At 47.3% G+C, this 17,664-nt stretch overlaps 1 protein-coding gene and 1 long non-coding RNA gene across 2 annotated transcripts in view; one reads left to right on the top strand and one right to left on the bottom strand.

Moving 5' to 3' along the window:
• Positions 1 to 626: 626 nt before the first annotated feature.
• EFS (embryonal Fyn-associated substrate) lies at positions 627 to 17,637 on the bottom strand (the record flags this gene model as incomplete). Its single annotated transcript, XM_083377709.1, has 6 exons — positions 16,270 to 17,637; positions 11,754 to 12,071; positions 11,085 to 11,183; positions 7,184 to 7,849; positions 1,646 to 1,735; positions 627 to 1,040 (listed from the first exon to the last, which is right to left on the bottom strand). The coding sequence occupies exons 1-6, from the start codon at positions 16,279 to 16,281 to the stop codon at positions 627 to 629; spliced, it is 1,599 nt and encodes a 532-aa protein (XP_083233835.1). The 5' UTR covers positions 16,282 to 17,637.
• Positions 2,118 to 17,664, top strand: part of LOC310649446 — a 313,283-nt gene continuing 297,736 nt past the window's right edge. The window contains exon 1 of the long non-coding RNA XR_014494233.1: positions 2,118 to 2,177. This is a non-coding gene — a long non-coding RNA (uncharacterized lncRNA). The remainder of the gene's footprint in view (positions 2,178 to 17,664) is intronic.

The raw sequence follows: 17,664 nt of genomic DNA, 5'->3' as shown, positions 1-17,664 counted from the left end.
TCTTAAAGGGATCAAGGTTGAGAAACAACCCTTCTAATTTAATAACTTTTTATACGGTTTGCCTTTCCAATCCTTGACACAATATCCTTTATTGCAGCTTATCGGGAGGGCAAAGGGGGGGGGGCCTGGCAACGAGACACCCCCATTTGGCAGCCATTTTCTTCTTCCTCCCTTCCTGTTAAGCCTCTGGGGGTGTCCCGAGAGAGAAGGAGACCATCAGCAGCGTCCACAAAGCAGCCAAGGTCCCCCGTTTCCTCTCCCCCCTCTTCCCCCCCCCAACCTCAATCCGTTCATCCCCGTGGATGATGGGGTCTCCCTTCCGGAACTCCGGTAGTGGAGGGGGGTCCCGAGTTCGAGAGACGCCGGCGTAGAAGTGCCAAAGTCGGGGGAGGGGGGGCGTTCTTTGGCTAGGAAGATTGTAGGGCACCAAGGAAGGAAGGAGGCCGAGCTTAGGTCCTCGAGATACGACGGGGCGCCTTCGGGCCCGCGGTTTTTTGGAAGGACGGACGAGCTGAACATCCGTACCGATTCCAGGACCGTTGCTAGCCGGGATGGCACCCTCCGCAGGAAGGAGACAGACCCATCGTCCACCTCCGGGTAGAGCGGCAGCTTTGCGGAGTCCCGGATCAAGAGGGCGCCAGGGCGCCCAGCAAGGTGGTGAAGGCCAGAGCTTGGCGCGACAACTCGGCTACGCAGCCCTGCATCTCGCGGGCGGCGGGCGGCGACGGGTAGCGCAAAGCGGCCCCCTTGACCGAGAGGACCGCTTCCTTCAAGGCTTGGCAGAGGGCGGTGCTGGCGGCCCCCACCCTGGCCCGCACGGCAGCCGAAGACGCCAGGCGGGAGACGGTGTCGCCTACGAACACCAGCTTGTGCGCCGTGACGATGACAAACTTGCCGTGCGGCACGAAGACCCGGGGTGGCTGGTGGGCTCCGGCGCTGGCCGAGAGAGCTTCGATGGCGGAGAGCAGGGTACGGTAGTGCGCCTGGCACTGCCCCGTGTAGAACTGCAGCAGCTGGCTGTCCTCCGGGGACGGCGGCGCCTGGCAAGGAGAGGACACGGCAATCTTAGGAACTCCCCGCCACTGGGAAATCGACATTTCCTGTGCCGTTCGCACCTCCCCCCCATCTCCGGCAGCTGAATTTTTCCCAGGGGATTTTAATCAAAGAATATTTAAATCCGGCGAGATCCAAGGGGTAGGTGGGGGGTCAAAAGAGTCAAGATGGCTGCCAGGACAGTGTGATTGGAGCTCGGTAGCTTTTGCAGAGGGCATAAAAAAACATGACAGCACACAAACCAAGGGTCAGTTTGGGTGGCAGCGTGGCTGTTGACATTTTTGGCTTTTTTTTCCCCCACCCAATCCCGCCGGACCCCTCTGTTTGCACAAGTTGTTGTGGTCAGATGCACGGTGATTCCAATCAGCGGGTCCAAATTCCAGCCGGCTTACATTTCAGCAAAACGGCTGGGAGGGGAGGCAGGGGTGGGGTGGGGTGGGGTGGGGTGGGGGGGAGCCAAGGGTCGGCTTCCAACCAATGTCCTGCTTCTTAAGGGCTGGGCCCCCCAGGAGGGATCCCTGGCCCCAGGGCCGTAAATTCGGGGTGGGAGAGGGTGAGAACAAGGGGTTATAAAGGTAAAAGGTAGAGATACCATTTCTTCGGTGGGAGTTGCCTCTTCCGGGACCAAAAGTGTGGGGCTGGCTTCGGGTGTGGTTGCTTTTGGCTGGATTTTATCAGTGCCCTGAGGAGAGAAGAAGGAGAGGAAAGGAAAGGAAAGGGAAGGAAGGAGAGGAGAGGAGAGGAGAAGAGAAGAAAGGGAAGGAAGGAAGGAAGGAAGGAAGGAAGGAAGGAAGGAAGGAAGGAAGGAAGGAAGGAAGGAAGGGTGAATAGGAGGAGGAGAGGAGAGGAGAAGAGAAGAGAAGAGAAGCAAAGGGAAGGAAGGAAGGAAGGAAGGTGAATAGGAGAAGGAGAGGAGAGGAGAAGAGAAGCAAAGAAAGGGAAGGAAGGAAGGAAGGAAGGAAGGAAGGTGAATAGGAGAAGGAGAGGAGAGGAGAAGAAAAAAGGAGAAAAGAGGAGAGAAGAGAAGAGAAGAAGCAAAGAAGGGTAACAGGAAGGAAGGAAGGAAAGGAAGGAAGGAAGGAAGGAAGGAAGGAAGGAAGGAAGGAAGGAAGGAAGGAAGGAAGGTGAATAGGAGAAGGAGAGGAGAGGAGAAGAAAAAAGGAGAAAAGAGGAGAGAAGAGAAGAGAAGAAGCAAAGAAGGGTAACAGGAAGGAAGGAAGGAAAGGAAGGAAGGAAGGAAGGAAGGAAGGAAGGAAGGTGAATAGGAGAAGGAGAGGAGAGGAGAAGAAAAAAGGAGAAAAGAGGAGAGAAGAGAAGAGAAGAAGCAAAGAAGGGTAACAGGAAGGAAGGAAGGAAGGAAGGAAGGAAGGTGAATAGGAGAAGGAGAGGAGAGGAGAAGAAAAAAGGAGAAAAGAGGAGAGAAGAGAAGAGAAGAAGCAAAGAAGGGTAACAGGAAGGAAGGAAGGAAAGGAAGGAAGGAAGGAAGGAAGGAAGGAAGATGAATAGAAATGGAGAAGAGAGGAGAGGAAAAGTGAAGAGGGAGGGGAGTGAAGGGGAGGGGAGGGGAGGAGAGAAGGAAGGAGATGAACAAAAGACGGAGAGAAAGGAAGAAGAGGAGAGATGAAGCAAAAAAAAAGGAAAAAAGAATGAGAAAGGAAGGAAGAGGAAGGAGAGGAGGGGAGGGGAGAAGGACGGAAGGAAGGAAGATGAACAGAAGGAGAGAGGAGACGAGAGGAGAAGGGAAGGAAGGAAGGTGGAAGATGGGAAGAGGAAGAAGTGTGGAAGACGGGAAGGAAAGAAAGGACGACAACAAGAGTGCGTTTCTTTGCTGAGTCTTAACACCGGATAAATAAGACACAAAACCAAAGGTCGCAACGCCATTAAGAAGCTTCTCTTGAAAAACTCAAAACGGTGAACAATCACAACACAGATCAGCCCAGGAAAGATCTCCCCCCCCCCCGCCCGCCAGCCCTGCGATGCTTGTGATTCAGAACCCCCCAATGCCCCCCCAGGCCCTCATTCCCACTGAGCCTTCATTTTTTTTCCCACCAAGCCCACCTCCCAGGCTCAACGCAGCAAATCTGAGCCCACATCCTATTTGACAAGTCATTTTCCCAAATGCCTTTTTTTTCTTTGCAGCCCCCAAACTCCGTCCAGGCTCTGTTATTTCAGCAAAAGTTTGTGTGTGTGTGTGTGTGTGTGTTTATACACACACACACAGGCCCGTTTCTTATTGGTTGGCATTTGGGATTTTGAAAGGTGAGGCCTGTCGGGCCACCGAATCCCTTAAACCGGAGGTCCCCAGACCTTGGCCACTTTCAGACTTGTTGGACTTCAATTCCCAGAATTCCTCAGCCAGCTTGGCTGGCTGAGGAATTCTGGGAGTTGAAGTCCAGAAGTCTTAAAGTTGCCAAGGATGGAGATCCCTGCCTTAAACCCTAATATGAAGTTTCGGTAGGTAAACTATTTCGCCCTGCAAATATTTTCTGCTGGCTACAACAAAACAAACAAAACTGCTTTGTAGTTTCGACGACAACATTTTCGCTTCCCCCCCGCCCTTGCCGCCTCTTTCTCTCCATCCATCTAAATCAGGGGTCTTCAAACTCGACCCTTTTATGACTCGTGGACTTCAACTCCCAGAATTCCTCAGCCAGGCATGCTGGCTGAGGAATTCTGGGAGTTGAAGTCCATGAGTCATAAAAGGGCCGAGTTTGAAGAACCCTGATCTAAATGATGGTGGGATTCAGAACGGGCTGAATTTTGTCGTAAAAATGCAATATTTGAATGCATAAAGAGAGGGCTCGATACAACGCAGGTAGGCCTTGACTTACGTTCGCAACACAAAACCTCCGTGGCTGAACTGAGACGGTGGGATTTGCCCCATTGTACGAACTTCCTGGTCGCGGTCGTTAAGTGAACCGCCGCAGTGGTTAAGTTAGCAACCCGATTGTTTAGTGAATCCGACTTCCCTCCATTGACTTTGCTTGTGTCAGAAGAAGGGGTCTTCAAACTGGGCCCTTTTATGACTTGTGAACTTCAACTCCCAGAATTCCTACGCCAGCACGAGGGAACTATGTCCCTTTTATGACTTGTGGACTTCAACTCCCAGAATTCCTCTGCCAGTCACGCTGGCTGAGGAATTCTGGGAGTTGAAGTCCACAAGTCATAAAAGGGCTAAGTTTGAAGACCCATGGTCTGAATCCAAGTCTGCGGTTTCATCAAAATGGCCGACTGAGGAATTCTGGGAGTTGAAGTCCACAAGTCATAAAAGGGCCAAGTTTGAAGACCCATGGTCTGGATCCAAGCCTGCGGTTTCATCAAAATGGCCGACAGAGGAATTCTGGGAGTTGAAGTCCACAAGTCATAAAAAGGCCAGGTTGGAAGCCCCGTGTCAGAAGGTCGTAAAAAGGGATCACGTGACCCCGGGGAAACACTGCAATTATCACAAATGTGAGTCAGTTGCCAAGTGGCTGAATTTTGATCACGTGACCTCAGGGAAGCCGCAACGATCATAAGTGTGAAAAGCGGTCCTAAGTCACTTTTTTCAGTGCTGTTGTAACTTTAAACGGTCACTAAATGAATTGTTGTAAGTTGAGGACGTATCTGTATTTGAATAAATAAGAGAGAGGTCGCGGTAAAATACAGGCAGTCCTTGACTTACGACCACAACTGAGCCCAACCTTTTTGTTGCTAAGCAAGACCGTTGTTAAGTGGGTTTTCCCTCCATTTTGCCACAGTCAGTAAGTGAATCACTGCAGGGGTTTAGTCACACGGTTGTTAAGTGAATCCGGCTTCCCCATTGACGTTGCTTGTCCGAAGTTCGCAAAAGGGAGTCACGTGACCCCGGGACACGGCAACCGTCATAAATACGAGTCAGTTGCCGAGCATCTGAATCTTGATCTCGCGACCACGGGAGATGCTGCAACAGTCGTTAAGTGTGAAAAACGGCCATTCGTCACCATTTTCAGTGACGTCGTAACTTCAAACGGTCACTAAACGGACCGTTGTAAGTTGAGGACCGCCCGTAATTCCGGCGCACACAATACACTGGGAGGTAAGCCTATTAAAGCGCCAAGGATTTTACCTCAAAAGAAAAGGCGGGCATTTGTTTCGAGGAATCTGCTTTTTAAATTTAAAAATTTAAACCGCTGTCGGGTTCGAGACGAAGCAGTTTCCCCCAAATCACGTTGTGCTACACTTGGCCGTTGTGACGCGTCTTAAGATTAATGTCATTTTGGGTTAATGTTCACCTCTGGTTTGGGGAGGAAAAGAATGGAAATATTGCAAGGCTGAGAGCGCCTTTGCAAGCGAGGAAAATAAACCCCATTTTGTAAAAACATCACACTGAAAGCCAGTGTGAAGTCTTTCTAATTTGTACCACAGGCAACAGAAGAACCGCAAGGCCAAATTTAAGGAATAATCTCATGTTTAAGTCATAATTCCTCCCCCCCCCCTTTTTTTTAAGCAGGTGGATCTAGAGATGAGATGAATTTCGAAGGGATCTGTCTGGTAACAAGAAGCAACGGATGGAAACTAGTCAAGGAGAGAAGCAACCTAGAACTGAGGAGAAATTTCCTGACAGTTAGAACAATTAACCAGTGGAACTACCTGCCTCAAGAAGCGGTGAATGCTGCAACACTGGAAGTTTTTAAGAAGAGACTGGACAGCCATTTGTCTGAAATGTTAAAGGGTTTCCTGCCTGAGCAGGGGGTTGGACTAGATGACCTCCAAGGTCCCGTCCAGTTGTTGTTGTTATTATTATTTAAAACTTTTATTCATAAAACATGAAACTCAGTCAACTGAACGCTCAAATTGACTGGCGCTTATGGTCGACACAGGTTGCTGCCAGCATCCTAGGGATCAACCAGGTATCTCAGGGGTCTTCAAACTTGGCCTGTTTATGACTTGTGGGCTTCAACTCCCAGAATTCCTCAGCCAGGCATGCTGGCTGAGGAATTCTGGGAGTTGAAGTCTACAAGTCATAAAAGGGCCAAGTTTGAAGACCCCTGAGGTATCTCCTTAAAATGTAAGATGTTCCGAGTAGCCCAGTTTTTTGTAGCTTTGCTGGAGTTATAACATGCAAGGGCCGCCGGTTATCCAAGGCTTCAGGCAGGGGAGGTCAAAAAAGTCAAAATGGCGGCAGCCACGATGTCATGAAGCCCTGCCCTTTTTGGTGGGCAAAGGGATGGAGCCTACAATAGGCTGACAGTTGTTGGTCGCTTGCTCTTAACACCGAAAAGCCAAAACGCTTCAGCGCCCAGACTGCAGAGAGTCCTCAGCTTAAGACGGTGACACTTAGCAACCGTTTGAAGTTCCAATGGCTGCCAGGGTCACATGACTGCATTTTGGACGCTCGGCAACCAACCTGCCTTTACGGCCATTTGCCGTCACAATTTATAGGTGGACCCATCACCACAGTTGTGACCAACGTTCATGCTGCAAAGCGAGAACGTTGTTAAGTGAGTTTTGCTCCGTTGTTGGACCTTCCTTGCTGCGGTCGTTAAGTGTATCACTGCAACTATTAAGTTAGTAGCCGGGCTGTTAAGTGAATCTGGCTTCCCCCATTGATCCTGCTTGTCGGAAGGTTGCAGAAAGGGGATCCCGTGACCCCCCAGACGCTGCAACCGTCATAAATATGAGTCAGTTTCCAAGCATCTTGAATTTTGATCATATGACCCTGGGGGGATGCTGCAAAGGTCGTAAGTGTTGAAAAAAAAAGCTCCTAAGTCATTTTTTTTCAGTGGTGTTTTTAATTTTGGACGGGCGCTAAATGAAAAGTCACTAAATGTCACTGTACGGGCACGAAATGAAAGCTGAGGACTAGTAGCACAATGTCTTTGCTGCAAACCGGCAATTACGGTGTCCCGCAAAAGCCAGGTTACTGTGATCGATGACCTTACTTAACGGCCATTGGGTTCACTGAATGACTGCTGCATTGGCTTAACAACCTCTGTAAAAAAGAAAGTGAAACCCCCCCTCCCAAAAAGCAAAACGGTTTTGGTCCTATAGTAACCACTTTACAACCATAATTGCCCGGCTCAGTTACAGTCGTTAAGTCGAGGACCGTTGCAAAAGCATCGTGGCGTCTAGATTACGTCCCGACGTCCAGATCAGGCTGAACCATCCTTACCTTCAAATGGACATAATCGTACTCGTCAGCCAGACGGATCCCCTCGTATTCGTTGTGGACGTCATCCCTGGCTTGGTCCACCTGCTCACCTGCCCCGAGACCCCCCAGCCGGGGTGGAGGGGGAGGCAGCGGACGGTCCTGGATACTGCCCTTCCGCACGATGCTGGGCGATGGAGGTGGAGGCTCTCCGGAAAGCCGCTCCTCGCTAGGAAGAGCGGGCAGCGGACGGCGGGATAGGCTCTCCGCAGATGGCAGCCGGGGGCGAGTAGGGGGTCCCGGGTCCCTTAGGCTGAGTCCTTGGAGGGTTCCTTCCAAAGGTGGGGTGCTGGGCGTCAGCAGAGGAACGTCGTAAATGGCCCCATCTTCCTCTTCCTCTTCTTCCTCCTTTCCTCCCGCCCGGATGTCTTCGGGAGACTCGTACAAGTTAAGCAAGGCTGAAGCGCGGCGTAAATTAGACGGGATGGCGTAGATCAGTGGCCCTTCGCAACTTCCTTCGTCCTTCTCTTCCTCCTTTTTGAAGGCGAGGGGCACGTCGTAGGCCTCGTCCGCATTTGGAGGGGCGCTGGGTTGGGGGGCCACCCGAGCGACTTTTTTGACCCGTGGGGCGGGAGAATCGTACGTGTCCAAAACCCCGTCCCGGAGCAAAGATGAGGGCACATCATAAACCTGTGAGCGGAGAAAAAAGGATAAAGAAGAAGAGTTCCCAAATTAAAGCATGTTTGGGGGGGGGGGGGGTCGGGCGTCAAGCTAAGCCATAAACTAGTTTGGCGGGGGGTGAATCCAGTTATTAACCACAGTTTACATCTCGGTGCGTTTGAACCACCCAACGTGGCTTGATCAGGAGCGGAGAGCTCAGCACAGATGATAAACACAGTCAGTGTGATTGTAAACTGCAGTTTATGGCTTAGCTTGATGTAGGTTTAGTGGTTTAGTCCAGGGGTAGGCAACCTCGGCTCTTTTATGACTCATGGACTTCAACTCCCAGAATTCCTGAGTCAGCATAGCTGACTGGTGGGACAATATTGGAAGAAGGATAGTTTGCCCACTATAGAAGAAGTTTCGAATCTTGCAGAAATGTCTAAGATGTCTGCTTACTTGAAAGATCATTCACAGGAAAGATATATTTCAGTTTGGAGGAGATGGATAAATTATATTCAGAACAAATATGGGACTAAAAAGTTCCATTTAGCTTATGAGTAGATTTTAGTGGGATACTGTTATTGGTACTTTGTTTGTAGTTATGTTAAAGGGGAGTTAAAGCACATTATGAATTTGGTTAATTGTATATTATGCATAATTTTTATTTAGAATATGATTATTGTAACTATAATCCTGTATTTAGCTCTGGGAAGTGGGGGGGGGAAGTGGGCGGGAGGGATTTGGGGATATATTGTAAAATTTTGTTTTTGTAAAACTCTTTTAATAAAAATAATAATAAAAGAGCCGAGGTTGCCTACCCCTGGTTTAGTCCATGTGCCATGGTTAAAACAAACCACAGCTTACATTATACATCAAGACAATGCAGTGTTTGTCAAACTAGGGCTTTGGAAGGTGTGTGGACTTCAACTCCCAGAATCCCCATGGCTGGCTCTGAGGCCTTTAGGACAGTGTTTTCCAATCCTGGCCCCCCTGAAGATGGGTCGACTTCAACTCCCAGAATCCCCATGGCTGGCTCTGAGGCCTTTGGGACAGAGTCTTTCAACGCCTCAGCTCACGACCGCAATGGAGCCCAAGCTTTCTGGCCTTCAGCAAGACAGCTATTGTGTGAATTTTGTTCCATCTTCCAACCTTTCTTGCCACAGTTGTTAAGGGAATCAGGGCAGGTGTTAAGACAGCAACCTGGTTTGTTAAGGGAATCTGGCTTTGCTTGTCGGAAAGTCGCAAAAGGGGAATCACGTAACCCCGTCTTAAGTACATGCCGCAACCGTCTTAAGTACATGCCAGTTTCCAAGCGTCCGAATTTTAATCCCCCGACCATGGGGATGCTGCAAACAGCCATGAGTGTTAAAAACTCAATTTTTTCAGTGCTGTTCGCCAAACGAATGGTTGTTAACTAAGTCGAAGGCTATCTGTGTTGCTTGCTGACGGATCTGTTGCAGCCTCTCTGACCGATGACCATCTTGGTTTGTTTGACCAGACTTGACTTCTGGCCTAATCTGGAGATCCAGACGGCCTTCCGGCATTGAAAAGACACCAGGGGACGCTCCCCAAAATTACAGCCTAGCCTTGCTTTTTAAACCTCACCAGCTGCTCCTTTTGCATTCTCACCTGTCCTTCTCACCCAGGTTTTTCTCCATCTAAGGCGAATGTTGGCTTGGCTGGGGGAAGGAAACAGGGCCCCCTTGCACGCAGCTGTCCCCTTTACAAAGGGCTCAGATACAATTACTCTCCGCGCCAGGACAGGCGTAAAATTTAATCCAACAGGCGCGGCCGCTTGTCCTTCCTTTTTTTCCTCCCCCCCAGCCTGGAGGCTTTGTCCAGCCGCCACCGGGCACCCCATCCGATGGCGACTTGCGCAGAGGTCAGATATATTTTGATAAGCTAATAAAAATGGGGCAACTGCAAAACTTTTGCTTCTCATCCAAGAAACGTCTTCAATTCTATTCTGCTTCCAACCCAGCTGAGATAATAATAATAATAATAATAATAATAATAATAATAATAATAATAATAAGAAGAAGAAGAAGAAGAAGAAGAAGAAGAAGAAGTAAAATAAAGAAATAAAATAATGCAGCAAAAATTACTGGGAACTGAATTGACAAAAGTCTTAAAAATGAGCAAGTCAAGATCCTGGGAGACTTTCGGATCCAAACAGACAAGACATCCGGCCCACGGCACGCCTGAAGTGACTATTGCCAAGCTGTTATTGCAATGCTAGGGGATGCACGAAGTGAAGAGAAACAGCTAGGAAAAGAAATAACAAAATATCGGGATTTGCAAATTGACGTTGAGCGACCGTGGAGATAAACAAAATCAATGGTTGTAGCAATAGGAGCCCTTGGAGCAATTCCCAAAGGGGCTGCCGAGATATATGGAATTGTTGAACTTATTAAACCTGAATAATCTGACTTTGCAAAAAAGAAAAACACACACACACACACACCACCACCCTTACTCGGAACTGCCTATATACTCAGACGCTACCTTAACAGCTCTTAGGTCCTTGGTTAAGACTTGAACTGTTAAGTTTTTACCAGTCCCAGACTGTGAATCAAATTGAAGATTAACCATAATAAAATAAAATATAAAATATAATAATAATAGAATAGAATAGAATAGAATAGAATAGAGTAGAATAGAAATAAGGAATGGAATTGAATGGAATAGAAAACATGGAATAGAACAGAACAAAACAGAATAGAAAAGAAATAAGGAATGGAATTGAATGGAATAGAAAATATGGAATAGAATAGAACAGAACAGAAAATATGGAATTGAATAAAAAATATGGAATGGAATAGAACAGAATAGAATAATAACGATGCTGGTCATACCATCTGGGTTGATACAGGCAAGTTCTTGACTTACAACAGTTCATTTAGCGACTGTCTGAAGCCACAACGACACTGGAAAAAGTGACTTAGGATCGTTTTTCACACTTACGACCGTTGCAGCATCCCTGCGGTCACGAGATCAACATTCGGACGCTTGGCAACTGACTCATATTTATGACGGTTGCAGTGACCCGGGGGGGTGTCCCGCGATCCCCATTTTGCATCCTCCTAACAAGCAGTGGGAAAGCCGGATTCGCTTAACAACCGTGCGACTCACTTAGCAACTGCAACGATCCACTTAACAACTGTGGCATGAAAAGGCCAAGGTTGGAGAAGGCTGGAACCAACTACGGCTGTCCAGGAAGAAAACAGGCCATCTTCTCATCTGTCTTATTCTCTCAAAGTACCTCCCCAGATTCTTCTTCTCTTCTGGTCCCCCGTGGCACCCTGTAGATGCCCTCTGGGGGCAGAGGGCAGGGCCGTGCGGGTGGCGGTATCTCATATACCTGGGGTGGAAGACAAAGACAAGGAGAAACCAGGAATCAGGATTCGGAGAGAAGCAGCAGATCCCTGCAGCTCATAACTGAGATAGGTTCGCCCAACATTCCTGGGTTTTAAAAAAAAGGGATGGAGAGTTCGCGGTTGAGTGTGGTGGTGGGGCAAACCAGCTTCCATTATGGTGGGTTGGGTGACCCACCCCCTACCCTCCAGGTGGACCTCAAAAATCAGGGAAGATTTGGGTAAGCAGTTTAGGGATTTAGATGATCAAAGGGTTCCTCCTCAAGATCTGTTCAAGTAGGCACTCTTCTCCAGCCTGGGGCCTTGAAAAGATGGCGGAGCCCAATTCCCATCATCCACGCCCAGCTAAAACGGGGGTGGGGAACATCTCGATGTATCTGGACGTTGACAGGCTGCTAAATTCTGCTCTGAGGGAAGGGGAGATGTCGAAGTCCAGTTTTGGGGTCTTGGGTAGAAGTTTGAGAAGGTGGAAGAGGAGTCTCTGGGGATAGTCAGTGTCATCCAAGGTGACATCATGGAGAGAAACAAGCAGGAGAGGACTTTCAGGTCCTCCTCACCTCCTGTTCTTCTTTCCTTTGTTCTCTCCTTCTCCACTCCTCCGTGGCTCCATCTGAGATCTTTCCCCCCAGAAGACCATCCTTCTTCGGCACTTGGTAGACCTCTGCTGAGGTGTGGTTTGGGTGAGATCCCGACTCGGGGAGGACCTTCACCCTGTTGGCCGGCACAATCCCTTGTTGGCCATGCAACGAACACAAGTGCCAGCCCTCCAGGCCGGTCCCTTCGGGCTGGAGAAGGACCATGAGGTCCCCCTTGTGGAACGAGAGTTCGTCCGGACACTCGGCCGTGTTGTCGTACAGAGCGCGACACAACTGCGCCTGTGGATGAAAAACAAGGTGGATACACAAGGCTCAGGTCACACTTTCCAAAGCTCGGCTTAAGAATACCTTAAGACTGCAGCTCCCAGAATACCCAGACTACAATTCCCAGAATTCCTAGCCCACCTGGCTGGTTAGGTTACCCACAAGCAAGAGGCTGAAAGGACCTTTTTACAACACGAGGTGGGAACCAACAACGGTAAAATTTAATGGCTGTCTTTACGAGCATCTGCCCTTCTATAACAAGCAGTCCTGGTTGAGCGACTGCCTCGTTTAGCGACCGTTTGCGGTTAGGACGGTGATGAAAAAGGCACTTTGTGAGCAGGTCTTTACAGGTCTGTAAAGCAAAAGAAAGCTGAGCGGAGATTGCAAAAATCGCGTTTCAATCAAGTTTTTCTGGTCGCTAAACGAGGACTATCTGTATATTAAAAATGTCCTGGGCTTCTGTGCTAGATCTCCACCTAATGGGGACATTTAGAAATATGTATGTATGTATGAGAAAGATTATTATATCACATAAAAAGTTACATAGGCATTTCTTACAACTACAACTCCCATCGTGCTCGGCTATTCTACCTTCTCCAACTGCATCCTGCAGCCACCCCATCATCCTGTTCCCCAGGAGCTGAAGCTGTTTTGGAAACATCTGATTGAGAGCCTGAGGCCAAAGAACTGCAAATTTGCTCTCCCCGCACACAGAAAACTAGTGCCTCAGGGAGAATGTTAGCTCTTCACTGGTGGGGAGTTTTGATTAAGGTGGCCTTAATCCAGCCACCTCCCCTTCCTTGATATTCTGAATGGGCTCTACCCACTAGGGATGAACCTTAAGGCTGCACCGATAAGCTGCATTTTTAAATGCAAGCACATCCATGCTTGAATTCCCTCGAAAAATAGCAAGGACGAGGCAAAAGACTTCCGGCTGGGAAGTTTGCCCAGAAATTGGGAACAGGACGAACCAGGACAAGCTCTGGCATTGCTCGGCATCCCCTTTTATAAACAGTCGCCGAGTTTTGCAACCAAAACTTTTGTTTTTCACCCCAAACCCAGTTTTTAAGCATTTCCCGGACTAATCAGCAATAGAACTAGTCCTCGACTTACAAAATTTTGCTTAGTGACCGTCCGAAGTTACAACTGCACTGAGAAAAGGGACTTAGGGTCCTTTTTCACACTTACGACTCGTTGCAGCCTCCCCCACGGTCACGTGATTTACGTTTGGATGCTTGAAAGCCGTTATGAGGGCCCCAAATTTCTGCATCTGCCAAGTGAAACGTTTGTTAAGTGACTTTGGCCCTGTTTTATGACCTCCCTTGCCACAGTTGTTAAGTGAATCACTGCAATTGTTAGTAACACGGTTAAGCGAATCCGGCTTCGCCATTGTGTTAGAAGGTTGCAAAAGGGAATCACATGATCCTGGGACGCTGCCACCGTCATAAATATGAGTCAGTTGCCCGGCGTCTGAATTTTGACCACATAACCATGAGGAGGCTGCAACGGTCATAAGTGTGAAAAAGGATCGTAAGTCACTTTTTTCATGGCTGCTGTAATTTCGAATGGTTACTAAATGAACGGTTGTAAGGCGAGCACTAGCTGTATTTCCCTATGAGGCCTGACCGCCATATTGCCTAACCTGGTTACACTTAATGGCGACCCAGTTTCTTTTCCATTTACAGAGACCCTGTTGGCTCAAAGCACTGGTAGATCCCACCCCAATCCTCTTCCTTGCCTGCTAAACCTCCATGGCTCAGCTCAAAGTTGAGGTAGTCCTCAGCTTACGACCACAATTGAGCCCAAAATTTCGGTTGCTAAGCAAGACCGTTGTTAAGTGAATTCTGCCCCGTTTTACACTCTTTCTTTCCACAGTTGTTGAGAGAACCACTATAGCTGTTATTAACAGGGTTGTTAAGTGAGCTCTGCCCCACTTTACGACCTTTCTTGCCACAGCCGTTAAGTGAATCACAGCAGTTGTTAAGTCAGTCACACGGTCGTTAAGTGAAACCGGCTTCCCCCTTTGATTTTGTTGGTCAGAAAGTTGCAAAAGGGGATCACGTGACCCTTGGGACACTGCAACCGTCGTAAATACGAGTCACTTGGGAACTGTCTTGAATTTTTACCATGTGATTCTGGGGTTGCTGCAACGGTCGCTAAGTGTGAAAAAAAAGTCATGTTGTTTTTTGAGCGCCGTTGTAACTTCAAACGGTCACTAAATGAATTGTTGTAAGTCGAGGACTAGCAATATTTCCCAATTTCCCCCCCCCAGCCTTTGTTTAGCCATCCGAGCATCCTGCAAACGCTACAATAATCAGGCTAAAATATAATATACATCTTGAGCAATAATCTTTTTTGATGAGGTGATGGGGGAAAAACTGCTGATGATAACTTGGCGGAGAAAAGCAAAATCACCCGCCTGGGTGTTGACAGATAAAATTTAGCCAGAAATTATGTCATTTGGGGGGAGTTTAAGACACAGCCCAGAAAGCCGAAGTTGATGAATTTCAGGGAGCCAAAATTTTACATTAGTTATGGGAAATATTTCCTCATCAACGGATAATCGAAACGAGGCCTAACTTTTCACCTCAGAAAAGCTGCCATATTTTTTCAGATTGGCCAGGGGAGCCCGCTCTTAATTGTGACAAGGGACTCGGAAACCATAAGCCACTCGATTTCCCTTGACAGGTAGTCCTCGGCTTACGACCACAACAGAACCCGACATTTCTGCCGCTAAGCGAGACATTTGTTAAGCGTGTTTGGCCCCCTTTTGCGACTTTTCTTGCCACAGTTCGTTCAGGGAAACGCTGCCGTTGTTAATCACGCAGTTGTGAAGTGAATCCGGCATCCCCCCATTGACTTGTGCTTGTCAAAAGGTCGCAAAAGGGGATAGCGTGACCCCGGGACGCTGCAACCGTCCTAAGTACATGCCAGTTGCCAAGTGTCTAAATTTTGATCCCGTGACCATGGGAGATACGCCGCAACGGTCACAAGTGGAGGAAAACGCTCATAAAGTCGCTTTTTTCCCCCCGTGCCGTTGTAACTCTGCGCGGTCTCTAAACAAATTGTCGTCAGTCAAGGACTACCTTGTGGTTAGCCAAAACACACAAAAAGTGCTTTCCAAGAAAATCTGAAGCTAAAAAACTTTCACCTCACGCAAAACCACTCAGGTAGAACGTAGAACCCTAGCTGCAAAGGAAGGCCTGGGGTTTTTTTTGGGGGTGGTGGTGGTGGAATTAAAAGTATTTTGATTTGCAAAAGTATTCAGGAGAGCGTTGTGTCCGTCTCCCCCCCCCCAAATAGCTTTTTCTGCACCCCTCTTTGTCAAGCAAAGTCAACACTACATCAAAGCCTTCCCCACCACTTATCCGTTTCCAGATAATGAGGAGGCCCAAATAACCTTGGAATGCAAATCTTTTCACTAAGGTCAAAATTGTTCTCAATCCTGTTTTACTACAAACTCTGCTCAGGGTAGGTTTTCATCTTTTTTTTCTTTTCTTTCTCTCCCTTTCTTTTTCCTTCTTTTAATCTTTCTTTCCCTCCCTTCCCTTCTTTCTCTCCCTTGTTTTCTTCAAATCTTTTTCTTTCCCTCCCTCCCTCTCCTTTCTTTTTCTCTTTTCCTTCCTTAATTCATTCATTTTTTCTTTTCCTTTCTTTTTGTCACTCCCTTTTCTTTCTCCTCTTTCCTTTTCCCCCCTTCCTTCCTTGACTCATTCATTCTTTCCTCCTTCCTTCCTTTCGTTTTTTAGTTTATCCCTCCCTCTTTTGCTCTTTCCTCTTTCCCTTCTTTGCTTGATTCATTCTTTTTCTCTCTCCCTTGCTTCCCCTTTCTTTCAATCTTCCTTCCTTCCTTCTTTTTCATACTCTCCCCTTTCTCTCTCTCCCTTTCTTCCTTGATTCATTCATTTGTTCTCTTCCTTCCTTTTCCTTTCTTTTTGTCCCTCCCTTCCTTTCTCTTGCTTCTTTTTCTTTCCTTCCTTCTCATTCTTTCCTCCTTTCCTTTTACTTTATCCCTCCCTCAATCTTTCTTTCTTTCTTTCTTTTTCTTTCTTTCTTTCTTTCTTTCTTTCTTTCTTTCTTTCTTTCTTTCTCTTTCTTTCTCTCTCTCTTTCTCTCTCTCTCTCTCTTTCTCTCTCTCTCTTTCTTTCTTTCTTTCTTTCTCTTTCTTTCTTTCTCTTTCTTTCCTTTTTTCTTTTCTTTCTCTCCTACTTACACTTGTAGACATGTTGGCCCTCCAACATCAAACAAAGGAATCAGAAGACCTGAACAGCCTCAGCGGACCAGAATGACACCTTAATATATTAAGACTCTTGAAAAAATAAAGCCAGCCTTTAGAAGCATTCTTCTCCTTTGCTCTGTACGTTGTGCCCAGAGGGAGAACAAACAACAGAGAGAAAAAAATTCCTGAGAAATTTAAAATTGATTTTTCGTCATCTTAAAGAGGCCAGCAAACCACAAACATAGAAGCTATAACTCTCCAAAAAAATCCTTGGCAAGCTGTTTCCTGGTGAATATTCCAATGCAAAGTAGGGGGGGGGGAAAATCTCTAAATAAAATCAGTAGTTCCTATATTTTTTTTGTGTAGTGAACGTGGTTCTTCCTCAGAAGTCCGGCCAGTTGCAATTTGCAATTCCCTATGATTATTCCCCCAGCAGTTTTTCTGAGGTTTTCCAAATCTCTGGGTCAGTAAAATTAGCCCAGGAAAGCGACTTGAGTAACTCGGATTGCTTCCAGGCCAAAAGGATTGAGCAAAGGAAGACAAAACACAACAAGCTGGAACGCAGGTCTGTGCAGCGAGCAGAAAGTGGAAAAGCAGCCCAGAAACATTTATACGGGACTTCTTTCCAAAGCTTGTAAAAACCAGAATAAGGAGAACAGCCAGATTTTGCAATGTCATGGAATCCAGAAGTTTCCTTTTGGCAACGAACAGGCCCAAATTACCAACAGTTTGTGGAATCACATCTGCCCGCAAACTTTTGCTCTTGAATCCATATATATATGTATATATATATAAATATATATATATTAAAAAGAGCCAGTTCAGAAATTCCTTCAAAAATATTCAGCAAGCAGCTTTTATTGTTTTCCTGAGAACAAGCAAGATTCACCAGCAGCTATCTTTAATATTTTGCCATTTTTCTCCGCTCCTCTGCTTTGTTCCAATATTGAGGTTTTGAGTCAAACTTTCACCCGATTCCGAAAAGGCCTGGCATCGATCCAGTTCAAAAAAATTCCAATTCGCCCAGAAATCCGACACGTATTTCCAACGAGGACGGGCAAAAGCAACTCCAGGGATTTGGATGCATTTCCAAATAAACGTAATAATCCTTCCAGAACAGCGAACGAACTCCCTTTCTCCCTACAAGGCTAAAGAGGGAGGTTCTAATCCAGATAATTTTAATCTCAAAGGAGGTTTCCTGATCCCCAAATCCTTGGCCAACTTCGAGGATTGCCGGATAATCTTGTATGTCATTCTTCCCGTCGAAACACAGGCGGGAATGTCCAGAGTCAGCAGAGGCACATTGCGAAAATCCAGATATTTTGTTCTTTGTTGGGCCAGATATTTATTCCAGAATGACAGGCAGAGAGGCAGGGAGCAGTTTCATGC

This window comes from Vipera ursinii (assembly GCF_947247035.1).
Source record: "Vipera ursinii genome assembly, chromosome: Z".
NCBI classification, from domain to species: Eukaryota; Metazoa; Chordata; class Lepidosauria; order Squamata; family Viperidae; genus Vipera; species Vipera ursinii.
This window is presented reverse-complemented; position numbering and strand designations above follow the sequence as displayed.